We start from the raw sequence: 14,454 nt of genomic DNA, 5'->3' as shown, positions 1-14,454 counted from the left end.
GGGTGCCAACGGCTCATGCCAGTCATCCCAGCTACTCAGGAGGCTGAGTTTGAACCAAGCCAGCCTGGACAGGGTAGTCCATGACACTCTTATCTGCAAAGAAATCGGCAGAAAGCCAGAAGTATAGCTGTGGCTTGAGTGATAGAGCACCAGCCTTGAGTCAAAAAGTGTAGGGTCAGTTCCCAGGGCCTGAGTTCAAGTCCCAGGACTGGCATAAAAACCAAACAAATCCGAGTGCGGTAGTGAGGGTGGGGTTTCCTGGGCTGGGCAGGTCCGGTGGGCCTTTCAGGCCAAGGCCATTCTGTTGGTTTTGGACACTGGATGGCCAGATGTGCCAGGAAGCTGTGTGTCAGGAGAAGGCCCGGCCACCACTGAGGCCCCCGGCCGCTCCCGCCCCCTCTGAACAATGGCGACCGCTCATCCAGGAAGAGATGGTCCTGGTTCAAATCAGAGGCCTCCTTGCCAGGACAGCTGCCTCCAGAGCCGGGCAGCTGCGGCCACGTTTGCGTTGCTCATCTCAGTGGTGCTCAGCCGCTTCCTGGCCAGCAGCCTGGGCGGACCGGGAGAGCCCTGCCCAGCACCCCCCCCCCCCCCCCGGCTTCCCTCCCTGCGGGGCAGCCGAAGCTCCCTGCACCCCCAGCACAAGGACCCAAGCCATTTTATCTTGGAGATCGTTTGAGATCGGGCGCTGCTCAGCCCGTACTGGCCTTGAACTGCCATCCTCCTGCTCCAGCCTTGCAGGCGCTCGTTTTTTTTTTTTTTTTTTTCTTGGTTGGTCGTGGGACTTGAACTCTGGGCCTGGGCACTGTCCCTGCGCTCTTCAGCTCAAGGCAAGCGCTCTACTGCTTGAGCCATGCATCACTTCCAGTTTTCTGGTGGTTTATTGGAGATGAGTTTCATGAACTTTCCTGCCCAGGCTGGCTTTGAACCATGACCCTCAGATCTCAGCCTCCTGAGTAGCTAGGATGACAGGCGTGCGCCACTGGTGCCCGGCTGCGGGTGCTGGTTTAAGAGCATAGTCTCCACGTGGTCTTTGCACTTTTACGTTTCCCTTCCTCTCCTCCATTCTCCCTTTCTCCATGGCCTGGGGGCTGGGGAGGGAACCCAGCAGGGCGTTCTTCACCCCCATCTGCCTGGTGGAAGGGGTTCATCCCCAGGATGCAAGCAGGCTCAGACACCCCAGGACAAGAGCCGCAGGCCTGGGTGGGATCTGGGGGAGAATATGGGGTGTAAAACATGCTCACCTCCGCTGAGAAAACAATGCTCCTTGACACCGGGGGAGAGAAGGGCGCCGCTGCGGCGGCCCAGCTCACAAACAGGCTGGCAGCGGCTCAAAACGTTAAATAGGCCAGTGCTGTGGCCCACGCCTGTCACCCCAGCTACTCAGGAGGCTGAGATCAAAGCCAACCTGGGCAGGAAAGTGTGTGAGACTTACTGCCAGTTAAAAAAAGCTGGAAAGTAAAAAAAAGCTGGAAGTAAAACCGCGGCTCAGGTGATAGAGTGCCAGTCCTGAGTGAAAAAGCTCAGAGATGAGTTCAAGCCCTGGGACCCGCACAACACACACCACTATAGGGTGAGTGGTCCAGGGCCGTGGTTTCCTGTCGGCCCCACAGCAGAGGTGGCTGGAGGTCAACACAGTGCCCTGGGCTGGAGCAGGGCTGCCCACCCCAGCTGGGGACACAGCCCCGCACAAGGCCCCTGTGAGCTTCCTCTGGTGGCCCCGGGACGGGCTGGGGTGAGGCTTGGGGGTGTGGCTGGAGCCATGCTTCTCTGGAACCCTCCCTGCCCTGGGCCCGTGCCCCCCCCCGCCCCCCCCATGTGGCTGGTGCTGAGGGCTGCGCGCAGCCGTGCGCAGGGCTTCTGCCTGCTTCTCCCGGGTGTGGCCAGGGCAGCCGTGCGCTCAGGCCCGAGGCGCCCGGGGCGGAAAGGGCACAGGCAGAGCTATTTCTAGGCTCTGCCAGAGCGGCTCCTGGGTGGGCCATGGCAGCGCCGTGCTGTGGACCAGGCTGCCTGCGGGCCCAGGGGCCCGGGGGTGCTCCAGGAGGCGGGGTGCAGAGGCCGCGGCAGGGGAGGGGGGGCATGGGCCGCGCCACCCCCAGGCTGCACAGGTATCTGGCGTGTGTGCGCCCCGCCACGAGTGCCCGGGGTCGGGGGGAGGCTTTGTGCGTGTCCTTGGGGTCCTGTGCACATCGCGCTGCTCTGAGTGGCCGTCCGGGCAGTGGCCAGCGCTGGACACTCGCTGGCTGCTGTGCTCAGGTCGCCACCAGAGCACGCAGTGGGAGGAGCTGCCGGCCTGCTTGGTCCTTCATGGCCAGTGTCTCCCCCAACATGGGTTGCCCCCCCCCCCAGCCTCAGGCCCCAAGAGCACAGCGCAGCCAGCAGAGCAGCGGGGTTTCCTCTATGTTTATTGCAACTAACGACCAACAGCACCCACCCCGCTTACACTCGGCAGGATGGAGCCCGGTGGTGGCGGCGGTGGCAGCAGTCTCTGGGCCTCCGCGGCCAGGCGCCAGCGCGGGTGCACAGTGGCGCCGCGGTCCTCAGCCCTGCAAGAGACAAGGCGCTGCTGTGCCCGCCGCCCACGGCCCGCGGGCCACACCCACGCCGGCCTGCCACACTGCCCACGCCACTCGCTGCCCGTGACACACTGCCCACGCCACTCGCTGCCCGTGACACTGCCCACGCCACACTCGCTGCCCGTGACACACTGCCCACGCCACTCGCTGCCTGTGACACTGCCCACGCCACACTCGCTGCCCGTGACACTGCCCACGCCACACTCGCTGCCCGTGACACACTGCCCACGCCACTCTCGCTGCCCGTGACACACTGCCCACGCCACTCGCTGCCCGTGACACTGCCCACGCCACACTCGCTGCCCGTGACACACTGCCCACGCCACTCTCGCTGCCCGTGACATACTGCCCACGCCACACTCGCTGCCCGTGACACACTGCCCACGCCACACTTGCTGCCCGTGACACACTGCCCACGCCACACTCGCTGCCTGTGACACACTGCCCACGCCACTCGCTGCCCGTGACACACTGCCCACGCCACACTCGCTGCCCGTGACACACTGCCCACGCCACTCGCTGCCCGTGACACACTGTCCACGCCACACTCACTGCCCGTGACGCTGCCCACGCCACTTGCTGCCCGTGACGCTGCCCACGCCACACTCGCTGTCCGTGACACTGCCCACGCCACACTCGCTGCCCGTGACACTGCCCACGCCACACTCGCTGTCCGTGACACTGTCCACGCCACACTCGCTGCCCGTGACACTGCCCACGCCACACTCGCTGCCCGTGACACACTGTCCACGCCACACTCGCTGCCCGTGACACACTGCCCACGCCACGCTGCCCGTGACACACTGCCCACGCCACACTCGCTGCCCGTGACACATTGCCCACGCCACTCGCTGCCCGTGACACACTGCCCACGCCACACTCGCTGCCCGTGACACTACCAACGCCACACTCGCTGCCCGTGACACTGTCCACGCCACACTCGCTGCCCGTGACACACTGCCCACGCCACACTCGCTGCCCGTGACACTGTCCACGCCACACTCGCTGCCCGTGACACACTGCCCACGCCACACTCGCTGCCCGTGACACTGCCCACGCCACACACACTGCCCTGCCACGCTCTGGGCAGCTGCCGAGGATGAGGAGGGCTGCAGGGCCCAGCGACACCCGGGCGATGAGCCAGCTGCCCCGGGCACGCAGCCCCCATGTGCACCGCACCGGGTCCTGATCCCTAGCACGCGCACGTGGACGCGGGTGGAGAGGCGGGGCGCCTCCAAGACCCCACAGAGAGGCCGCGCTTAGTAAAGGACAATCACAGGCCCGTGGAGAAAGAAGGGGAAGGGCGGCTCCGCTGCTCTGGCAGTGGGTGGGGGAGGGGCCTGAGGACCCCACCAAACCCACGCCACGCGGGACGGTTGCCGTCAGGAAGAAAGCCAAGCCCTGTGCGGTGCCCGCCTTACTGCGTCCCTACAGACCCGCTCCTGTTCCGCTGAGGTCCCTGCGGGCGGACCCCGGCCTGCACCCTGCTATCTGCGTGGCCTCAGCCGGTGCGGGCAGGGCAGGGCAGGGCAGGGCAGGGCAGGGCAGGGCAGGGCAGGGCAGGGCAGGGCAGGGCAGGGCAGGGCCGGACGCCAGCCCCAGCCCCAGCGGGGCTCCACACACAGGCTCCGCCCCCGCTCCTTGGGCGCCCCCGGGCCCGGTGGAAGGCCACTTGCTCACCGCCCCTGAAACCCCTCAAGCCCGGGGCGTGTTTAGAAGAGAAGCCGCTGAGAACACTGAAAGCAGCCGGAGCCCGAGGCGGCCATGGCCGAGGCTGGCATTGGCAGAGAGGAAGAGGTGCAGAGAGAAAGGAGCGCGTGTGCGCATGTGCGGGCCTGGGCCGGCCGGGGTTCCGTACACACCACGAGGGAGGCGGCGGCGATGGCGGCCTGGGCTCCGCAGGTCCGGGCGGGGCGGTGGGGAGGGCGGTGGCTGCTGCAGCTGGGCTGTCGCCAGCGGCTCCCATCTATCGGGGAGAGAACAGGGCACAGCGCCCGGCCGGGCAGGGTGGACAGCAGCCAGCACGGCCACCCCGCTGCCCCTTGCAGGGCCTGCCCCGAGAGGCCGGGAGCCCGAGGGGCAGGGGATGCCCACCCAGGACACACGGGTGGAGGGGAGGCTGCAGGGGGAGAGGGGAGGCTGCAGGGGGAGAGGGGAGGCTGCAGGGGGAGAGGGGAGGATGCAGGGAGGGAGGGGAGGATGCAGGGGGGAGGGGAAGATGCAGGTGGGCAGGGAAGGCTGCAGGGGGAGGGGAGGATGCAGGGAGGGAGGGGAGGACACGGGGGAGGGGAGGACGCAGGGAGGGAGGGGAGGTTGCAGGGGGGGAGGGGAGGATGCAGGTGGGCAGGGAAGGCTGCAGGGGGGAGGGGAGGATGCAGGGAGGGAGGGGAGGTTGCAGGGGGGGATGGGAGGATGAAGATGGGGTGGGGAGGACACAGGGAGGGGAGGATGCAGGGGGGGAGGGGAGGACGCAGGTGGGCAGGGAAGGCCTCAGGGGGGGAGGGGAAGATGCAGGGAGGGAGGGGAGGCTGCAGGGGGGAGGGGAGGATGCAGGGAGGGAGGGGAGGATGCAGGTGGGCAGGGAAGGCTGCAGGGGGGAGGGGAGGATGCAGGGAGGGAGGGGAGGATGCAGGGGGGGAGGGGAAGATGCAGGGAGGGAGGGGAGGCTGCAGGGGGAGAGGGGAGGATGCAGGGAGGGAGGGGAGGATGCAGGGGGGAGGGGAGGATGCAGGGAGGGAGGGGAGGATGCAGGGGGGGAGGGGAAGATGCAGGGAGGGAGGGGAGGCTACAGGGGGAGGGGGAGGATGCAGGTGGGCAGGGAAGGCTGCAGGGGGAGAGGGGAGGACGCAGGTGGGCAGGGAAGGCTGCAGGGGGGAGGGGAGGATGCAGGGAGGGAGGGGAGGACACGGGGGAGGGGAGGACGCAGGGAGGGAGGGGAGGTTGCAGGGGGGGATGGGAGGATGAAGGTGGGGTGGGGAGGACACAGGGAGGGGAGGATGCAGCGGGGAGGGGAGGACGCAGGTGGGCAGGGAAGGCCGCAGGGGGGGAGGGGAGGGCACAGGGAGGGAGGGGAGGACGCAGGGGGGAGGGAAGGCTGCAGGGGAGGATGCAGGGGGGGAGGGAGGCGCAGGTGGAGAACGGGGGGGGGGGGCTCCCTTGCTCCTTCTGACTGGGAAGAGGCTGCCGCGGGGTCTGTATTCAAAGGCCCATCTTCCCATGAGTTTCCCTCGCACAATCTTCTTTTTTTTTGGTAGGTGGTGGGGCTTGAACTCTGGGCCTGGGCGCTGTCCCACAGCTCTTCAGCTCAAGGCTGGTGTTTTACCACTTGAACCAGAGCGCCACTTCCGGTTTTCTGGTGGTTCATTGGAGATTAGAGTCTGACAGACTTTCCTGCCTGGGCTGGCTTTGAACCATGCTCCTCAGATCTCAGTCTCCTGAGCAGTTGGATGGCACACAATCTTCTTTTGTGACCTTTTCCCCCAGTCCTGGGGTTTGAACTGCAAACCTCACACTTGGTGCACGGACGCTCTACCACTTGAGCGATGCTCCAGCCCCTTTTGCTTCATTTTTCGGTCCTGGTTATGCCTCCCACAGGCAGAGCTGGGATGCTAGGCGTACCACACAGTGCGTTGACTCAGGTCTTGTTCACTTTTTGTCCATGCTGACCTCAAATCACAATCCTTTGTGTCCCCTGTAGTTGGGTTACAGGTGTGCACTACTGCACCAGCTCTGGCAACTGATGATGTTGCTTTTGGAAAAGCGGGACCATGGATTTGGGGGGCAGGAAGGATGTCATGTGACCGGCCCCCCCTCACATACCTGCCTACTTGTTAGCCCGTTTGTGCCGGTACATCTGCATCATCCTCTGCCGAAAGACATCAAACGTGTCCTCCGTCCGCTCAGGCCCGTCGGCGCCCAGGCCCTCCCCTTCTGAGCGCGTCCCCCTGTGGAGCGTAAGGATCAGTGAGTGGGGCCCGAGTCCCCCGGGAGGGGCCCACAAGCACAGACACAGACATCATCCTGACCTCCCGCCTCAGCCTCCCGGATGCTGAGGTGACCAGTGCGGCCCCCATGCCCTCTGGGGTCAGCTCCCACCCTCCCCCAGGAGCAGGGTCGGGCCGTGGTGACCATGTCGTACACGCTGACGGGCTCGCGGATGCCTGTCCCGCAGGAGCCCAGGCCGTGGCCCTCTTTCCAGCCCATCTTCTGCAGCATCTGGAAGCCCAGGTTCTGGCCGGTGAGCTTCTGCTGCGGGAAGTCCAAGTCTGTGGGTTTCTGGGGAGACAGGTGGGCCCGAACTGAGTGCCTGCCGCTGCTCCCCTACTTCCTTCCAACTTCCAGCCCTTTTCAGCTTCGGACAACATGCTAGCCCGGACTTCAGGGCCCGAGACTGGGGCTGAGGCGCCCTCCCCCGCTCGCCTGCCCCGCCCACCTCCGGGCAGCAGCCTGAAAGGGGCCGACAGCCCAGCGTGGCTGCGTCCTGAGAAAGACGGGCTGACCCCGGTGAGGCAGTCCTCCCCCAGGCCTGCCGCGGGACGGCCGCTCACCTTCTTCTTGGCTATGGGCCGACCCCGAGGCCTGTCATAGGCAATCCGGACCGGCTCGTGGACTGCAAGAGAGGACGACACTGTCCACGCACCGCCCAGCCCGCTCACAGGAGACGTGTGATGCCGACAGCCTGTGTGCGCATGCGTGCACGTGCACGCGGTCACAGTGGCCCTGGCCTCGAGGAGCCGCAGTGACGCAGCAAAGTAAAACCGCTGGGCCACGCTAGCCTAGGCACGCGCCAGCACTGCAGACCAAGCCAAGCGGGGCCGGGGGAGGCAGGACAGGGGCCGGGGCCAGGGGAGGCAGGACAGGGGTCGGGCAGGATGGGACACGGCCTGGGGTGGGGCCCACCTTGTCACAGCCACGGCCGGTGACCCCAGGCTCACCTTCCGGCTCCGGCACAAGGCAGGCCCTCTTGGGCGCAGGAATCATTCCGACCTTCAGAGACTTGCTGCTCATCCTCTTGCGGGGCAGGCAGGTGCCGGGTGCGGCCTGTGCCAGGCCCGGCCCGGCCGGCTCCTCCTCAGCCGCCTCTGCAGGGAGGCCGTCAGCCGCAGGGCTGCCCTCCGGGCCCTCGGGCTTGCCGGCTCCTGCTCCGTGCCCGGAGGCGCCATGGGTTGGAGCCTCCTCTCCCCCTTCCTCCTCTTCCTCCTCCGGGTCTTCGTCCTCCAACCCACCCCGGGCCGCAGTGGGGTCTGCGGGGCCCGTGCTGGCGGGAGGCGGGAGGCGGGGTGGGGGGAAGGAAATGGACGGGCACAGCTCAAACACTTTCTTCCGGTAAAATCTGAAGGCGGGGCTGCTTTGGTCATGGAGAAACCTGGAAGGCGGAGGAACGTTCCAGTTGAAGGAGGGAGCAGGGGGGTCGTAGCCTCTCTGGTGAGCAGGGGTCCCCAGGCAGGCCTCTCCCACATGGCTATCTGGGCAGCCTGGCTGTTCCGGGAGGACCCATGTGCAGACCCGGCAGGAGACCCACGGCTGTGGGCGTGAAGACCCATGGGGTGCCCGCCCCGCCCTCCGTGCAGTCCATGCTCGGTCACCTCGAGCCCGAGCAGAGGGGATTTGGCCCACAGGCATGCGAGCCGCGCTAGCCCCTCCAAGCACACCCCGGGACGGCACGGCGGGGCGTCACAGCGGGGCAGGGTGATGGACCCAGGGCACGCACCAGAGGTCGGGGTTGTCGGTGCTGTTTTCTATGCTGAACTGCTCGATCTCGGGTCCCACCTGAGCCACAAACTTGGCCAGCTTCTCTGCGGTCTCCATGGTCTTTGTGTCCACTGCAAAACAGAGCCTGTCACCACAGTGGGGGTTTCCACAGGTCGCCCCATGGCCTCCCCGGGCCACAGGCTCTTCACTACGTGGGCCTGTATTGGTCCTGGGGCTTGAACTCAGGGCCTGGGTGCTGTCCCTATGCTTTTTTGCTCAAGGCTGATGCTCTACCACTTGAGCCACAGCTCCACTTCAGGCTTTTTTGGTGGTTAATTGGAGATAAGAGTCTCAGATTTTCTTGCCCAGGCTGCCCTTGAATGCGATCCTCAGATCTCAGCCTCTGGAGCTTGGATTACAAGTGTAGCACCGGTACCAGACCAGCTCTTTAGTATTTGGCCACATAGGGCTGGTGAGTCTGTCAGGGACACCCCCCAGGCTGGCCGTGAGTGACAGGCACGGAGAAGATGAGCCTGTGCTGTTGGGACCTGCGGGTGGGCAGGCTCCTGCGCATCCAAGCGTGTGCGGGGCTGTGGTGTGGGGGAGCGGGCCAGGGGCAAGGCCTGCGGCCGCAGAGGCAGTGTCACTGCGAGAGGGCCAGTCCACGTGTGGCAGCGGAGGGGCATCTAGGCCATGAGTGGAGCAGAGGCTGTGAGTCGGGGCAGGAGCTGTCTTCTGCCTGCAGGGTCTGTACACCCAGGCTCCATGGAGCAGGAAGGGGCGACACTGGGCCAGGTGTGCCACCGAGTTGGGGCCTGCTTAGCACCTCGAGATCCTCAGCTCATCCCTAGCACTACGAGAGACAAATGAAACCCAACAGAAATACTTGCAAAACGATAGCTGCATCTGTGCTCCACAGGTCTTAGAGACTGTGGGTCCAAATCCCGTGAGCAAATGGTGTAAGACACTCACACGGGCCTTTGTGGGCCTGGGATTCTGTGCAGCGGAATCGCTGGAGTGGCACCCCCGCCCTAAGCGCCGGGGCCAGGCCCTCCTGCCGGCCACCGTCAGGCCAGGACCTCAAGGAGAAGGGGAAGGCGGAAGAGGGGAGGGAAAGGCCCACACGTCCTGCCTAGACGGTCCCTGGAGCTGGGCTCGTGGCCTGCGCAGCCTGCTGACTGCCCCCCTGTGCCAGCTGTGGAGGTGGTGGGTGAGGCGGGGTCAGCACCCACCCTTGGCGGCTGGGCAGGGAGAGGTCCGAGGGGTGCCCAGGACGTCCATGCCCGCTGGGCCTGCGTCTTCAGGGCTGCATGCTGCTGCAGGTGGAGACCCGGTGGGACCTGGCAGGTCGTCCTTGGTGGCATCCCTTCCTCCTGGCAGGGGTGACTTGGTCTGTGAGGAGCCTAGAGCCCGCCGGCTGAGAGGTTTTGGCCGGGCACCGGGGGACAGGCGCATCTGCGTGCCGGCGGGGGCTCGCCCAGCCCACCAGCCGCGGTGGCCCTGGGCCCGCAGGGGCCGCCGGCGGCGGACCGGGAGCAGCTTCTTCTTGAGGCTGTGAACAACGCGCGCATACAGCATGGCCCGCACGGCGCACTCGGCTGGGGTGGGCGGCTGCTGGGAGCTAGGCCCCCCCCGGAGCCTCGGCCTGGCCTCTGCCAACTTCAGCTCGTAGTATTTGTACTCCAGGCTGCCCTCGTCAGCCAGAAACCTGCGGGGACACGCAGAGTACCACGTGACGACCCAGCCACGACCTCCTCCGACCTGCCAGCCTGCAGCAGTACAGGAGCCAAGGGAACACCAGTCCAGGGCCACCTGCAGCTGCCAGGAAGAGACTCCTTAAAGTGGCAGAGGTGGGTGAGTGCTGTGAGCACTCAGCTACGCCATCTGTGACCTGCGAGGGACGGGAGCTGTGTCCAGCAGGCCACAGGGACAGGCCGGCAGCGTGCCACTGAGATGGCAGGCCACCAGTAGCAAGCCATGCCAGCCACACTGGAACCACCGCGGTGCACAGCCACGCACGCTGGCTGGCTTCACAAGGACTGAAGGAAGACGAGGACACTTAACGGTGGCTCTGGGCAATGGGAGCAGGGGGGCAGGCCTGTTAGTCCATGCCCATGACCCTCAGGACCCACAGGAATTGGTTCCAGAGCTCAGGTGAGCACCGAGTGAGGATGCTCAAGGCATTTGTAAAGGGCTGAGAATTCACATGGAACTTAAGTAGGTCACCTCTAGGAGCAGAGTACACAGTGCAGCTGCAATGTGTCCCAAAGCCTCCCGTGAACACCCTGCAGTCTGCGGCCCCGTCCAGACCCACACGGGCTCCATGCCTCAGCACAGGTAAGCTGACAGCTCAGACCTGTGCGGGAGGAAGCAGCTGCCGCCAGCCCCCAACGCCCAGCCTCGCTGTGGGTCTGGCCTGCAGGCGGCCAAGTCCTCCCGCACAGAGCCCACTGCAGAACAAACCGCTGGATCTCACGGAACCTACCCAACACCGGCGGAAAGGAACACACAGTGCAAGGATCACAATCCAAAATCTAAACCAGCCTGGGCTTGAGCCCATCAACACACACATACACACAATCCGGGCCACAGTGGCTGGGGTTCCTTCCCTGAGCCTGCACAGTGCGAGCACACAGCTCTGAGTGAGGCGGCAGGCCCGCACAGCGCACCGTGAGCTTGGGGCGGGCACAGGGGCCATCTGAGGAGTGCGGTTCAAAGCCACCCTGTTGGGAAAGTCTGTGAGACTCTCATCTCCATCAAGCCACCAGAAAACCAGAAGTGGCACTGTGGCTCAGGTAGAACGCTCGCCTTGAGCAAAAGAAACTCAGGGGATGGGGCTGGGCAGGTGGCTCAGTGGTAGAGCGCTTGCCTTGCATGCCTGAGGCCCTGGGTTCGATTCCTCAGCACCACATAAGCAAAAAGAAAAAAGCCGGAAGTGGCACTGTGGCTCAAGTGGTAGAGCGCTAGCCTTGAGCTGAAGAGCTGAGGGACAGCGCCCAGGCCCAGAGTTCAGGCCCCATGGCCGGACCCAAAAAAAAAAAAAAAAAGAAACTCAGGGACAGTGCCCAGGCCCACAGTTCAAGCCCCATGACAGACAAGCCCTGGGTTCGATTCCTCAGCACCACATAAGCAAAAAGAAAAAAGCCGGAAGTGGCGCTGAGGCTCAAGTGGTAGAGCGCTAGCCTTGAGCTGAAGAGCTGAGGGACAGCGCCCAGGCCCAGAGTTCAGGCCCCATGACCACACCCCCCCCCCCAAAAAAAAAAAAGAAGTCTCACAGACTTTCCTGCCCAGGCTGGCTTTGAATGGCGATCCTCAGATCTCAGCCTCCTAAGTAGCTAGGATGACAGGCATGAGCCACCGGCACCCAGCTATAATTTAACTTTGAGCAGGGTCTTGGGTGTACAACCCAAGCTGGCCAGTATCCCAAAGTCGTCTGGCATCACCTTCCATCTGTGGCCCCTGAGCCCTGGCCACGTTTTGAAGGGGAACTGCAGCAGTGCATACCAGCCTCCTCAAGGAAGCCACACCCTTGTCATGTAAGTGGTGGTGCCAAGATATTGGGCTGAGCTGGGTGTGGGGGCTGCGACCAGGGCCTCAGGAGGTGGAGGCAGAGGATGAGGAGGTCAGGACCAGCCTGGGCCACAGAGCAAGCTCCAGGCCAGCCTAACGATGTGATGAGACCACAACGCCAGAACACCAGAAAATCAGGACCACAAGGAAAGGGAGGAGAGGAACGACTAGTGTCTGGGATACAACTACCTGCAGCAGGGCCCACGTGGTCAGCCCAGGGCCCCTTAGCGCCCATCCTTACCCTCTGCTCTCAGCACCAACAAACCAGCCCTCTCAGCCAGCCCTGGGAGAAGGCTGCTGTGCATCCACGCTGGGGGGCGGTGAGCACATGCCTGGCACACGCTCCTGCAGAGAGGGGCCCCTGAGCCACTCAGTCTTGCAAAAACATGGTGTAAGAACGAAATCCCTACCAGTATGCCGGGTCCTGCTTGAGAGCGGCTCTCTCCTTGGGGGACAGGCTGCCATCCAGGACACGCGTGACCAGCTGCTCAATGGTGGACACCACCGTGTAATCCGCGCGTGGGGGCACCGCTGCAACACAGAGAACACAGAGAACAGTGCTGAGAAACCAACCGCAGGGCTGAGAGCCTGGGGCGATCTGCAGGTGCGGCCTAGCACTTCTCCACAAGACACAGTGAAGTCGCTGGGAGTGGAAGTGGCCACTCACAGGACAGCACAGAGCAGCCGTGTTTATGTGCTGGGAGAGGAGGAGGACAGACCTGGAGCGCATGCCTACCTACACAGAGCTGGTGGGGGCGGCAGCCCCGCCTGGGACACAGGGAGACACTGAACCTGCACAAGACAAACAGCTACCAAACCCAGCTTTGATGCTCAAATGAAGTCAGGAAGAAAAGCTAGTGAACATGGCTAAGGAGAAAATGACCAGCAGGAAGCACACCAGGACACAGGCAGCAGGTGTGCCGAAGATTTCATTCCTTTGTTAGCTTAGAAAAAATAAGCAAATGTGGTCTTTTTTATCAGAAAAAAGGTACATAAATGTTCTCCACTTTTTTTTTCCTCTTTCTGGTCAGTCATGGGGCTCGAACTCTGGGCCTGGGTGCTGTCCCTCAGCTCTTCAGCTCAAGGCGAGCACTCTACCACTTGAGCCACAGCGTCACTTCCAGTTTTCTGGTGGTGTATTGGAGATAAGAGTTTCACGGACTTTCCTGCCCAGGCTGGCTTTGAACCGTGATCCTCAGATCTCAACCTCCTCAGTAGCTAGGATTACAGGTGTCAGCCACCGGTGCCCGGCATATTCTCCACTTAATAAAGGCCAATGCCTTCAAGTTCACAGAATATTTGCCAAAAGTCTGACTTTTTTGGAGGAGGAGGGGGAGGAAGGAGTAATACTAGAGTTTGAACTCAGGGCTCCATGTTTGTTGGTACTCTACCACTTGGGTATACCTCCAGTTGAAAACAGCTCTTACACTCAAGGCTAGTGCTTTACCACTTTGAGCCACAGCTCTACTTCCAGTTTTCTGGTGGCTAATTGGAGATGAGTCTCGGGGACTTTCCTGCCCAGGCTGGCTTCAGAGATCTCAGATGTCAGCTTCCTGAGTAGCTAGGATTATAGGTGTGTGCCACTGGCGCCTGGCTTCCAGCCCCAGGACTGCTCTGTTTCAGCGGAGCCAGTGGTGTGGAAGAGCACGCTCCTGGGCTCCTGTGGGCCAGCGTTTGTGGGTTTTGACAGCACAGTGGTGTCTCTCTGTCCTGTCAAAACCAGCCTTGAAGTTGAGAGATTTCCCAGACTCTCTGTGTGTCTGTGGCCACAACTCCTTTTTGCAGTGCAGGGATGGAACAGGACCTGATGCGCAGGAGGCACATGCACCTAGTGTGTAGCACCAGGACGACCCCTACCCCCACCAGCGTGGGCATTTCTCACTGCTGCCCAGGCTGCCCTGGCATCCTGCCTTCCGTCCCGGCTCCCACGCAGCTCTGGGCACAGACACTGCCAGCACGCTGCTGTGCGCACGCACACCGGACCGACCCGCGTTGGGGCAATGGTCACCTCACAGCAGAGGCGCCTCCCGAAAGTGCGCCTCTTCTCCTTATTGCTCCCACTACACGGAGCTGCTTGCTTTGCCTGGCTTCCCCCAAGAGTATCAAGTTCACGGTGGCAAGCTGCGAAGGACAAGGGAGTCTGGAGACTGGCACGAAGTCAGACTTATCCAACAAGTGTGACCAAGGGCCAGAGACAGCTTCCTATCAGGTTCCCAAAACTGAGTAAAGACTTCTGGAGTAGACAGATTGCTCACACCAGGACAGTGTATTTCTGGGGCTGGGCTCAGTGGTGGAGCGCACTTCTAGCATGCACAAGGCCCTGGTTTCCATCCCACACGCAGCCAAAGAAAAGAAAAAAACAAACACCTAAGGGGAACCTGTGCAAAACCTCCCACAAGAAGCTGGGCACAGGTGGCTCACGCCTGTCATCCTAGCTACTCAGGAGGCTGAGTTCTGAGGATTGCAGTCCAAAGCCAGCCTGGGCAGGAAAGTCCGTGAGACTCTTATCTCCAATAAAAACCACTAGAAAACTGGAAGTGGCGCTTTGGCTTAAGCGGTAAAGCGCTCGCCTTGAGCTGAAGAAAGCAAGGACAGTGCACAGGCCCAGAGTTCAAGC

At 63.1% G+C, this 14,454-nt stretch overlaps 1 protein-coding gene across 8 annotated transcripts in view; it reads right to left on the bottom strand.

Annotated features, from left to right (window-relative positions):
• Positions 1 to 2,460: 2,460 nt before the first annotated feature.
• Positions 2,461 to 14,454, bottom strand: part of Sugp2 (SURP and G-patch domain containing 2) — a 20,013-nt gene continuing 8,019 nt past the window's right edge. For 6 of the 8 annotated variants that reach the window (XM_070008441.1, XM_070008446.1, XM_070008445.1 and 3 more), the window contains exons 4-11: positions 12,248 to 12,368; positions 9,500 to 9,975; positions 8,287 to 8,398; positions 7,511 to 7,941; positions 7,124 to 7,185; positions 6,715 to 6,851; positions 6,396 to 6,520; positions 2,461 to 2,546 (exon numbers count right to left, since the gene is read on the bottom strand). In XM_070008441.1, coding sequence (XP_069864542.1) covers positions 6,400 to 6,520; positions 6,715 to 6,851; positions 7,124 to 7,185; positions 7,511 to 7,941; positions 8,287 to 8,398; positions 9,500 to 9,975; positions 12,248 to 12,368 — 1,460 coding nt within the window. In that variant the 3' untranslated portion in view covers positions 2,461 to 2,546; positions 6,396 to 6,399. Of the gene's footprint in view, positions 2,547 to 4,438; positions 4,543 to 5,544; positions 6,268 to 6,395; positions 6,521 to 6,714; positions 6,852 to 7,123; positions 7,186 to 7,510; positions 7,942 to 8,286; positions 8,399 to 9,499; positions 9,976 to 12,247; positions 12,369 to 14,454 lie in introns of those variants that run through there. The other 2 variants (XR_011368917.1, XM_070008440.1) reach the window with 2 other exon arrangements.

Source organism: Dipodomys merriami, unplaced genomic scaffold (genome assembly GCF_024711535.1).
Source record: "Dipodomys merriami isolate MVZ:Mamm:240054 unplaced genomic scaffold, mDipMer1.0.p SCAF_70, whole genome shotgun sequence".
NCBI lineage: Eukaryota > Metazoa > Chordata > Mammalia > Rodentia > Heteromyidae > Dipodomys > Dipodomys merriami.
This window is presented reverse-complemented; position numbering and strand designations above follow the sequence as displayed.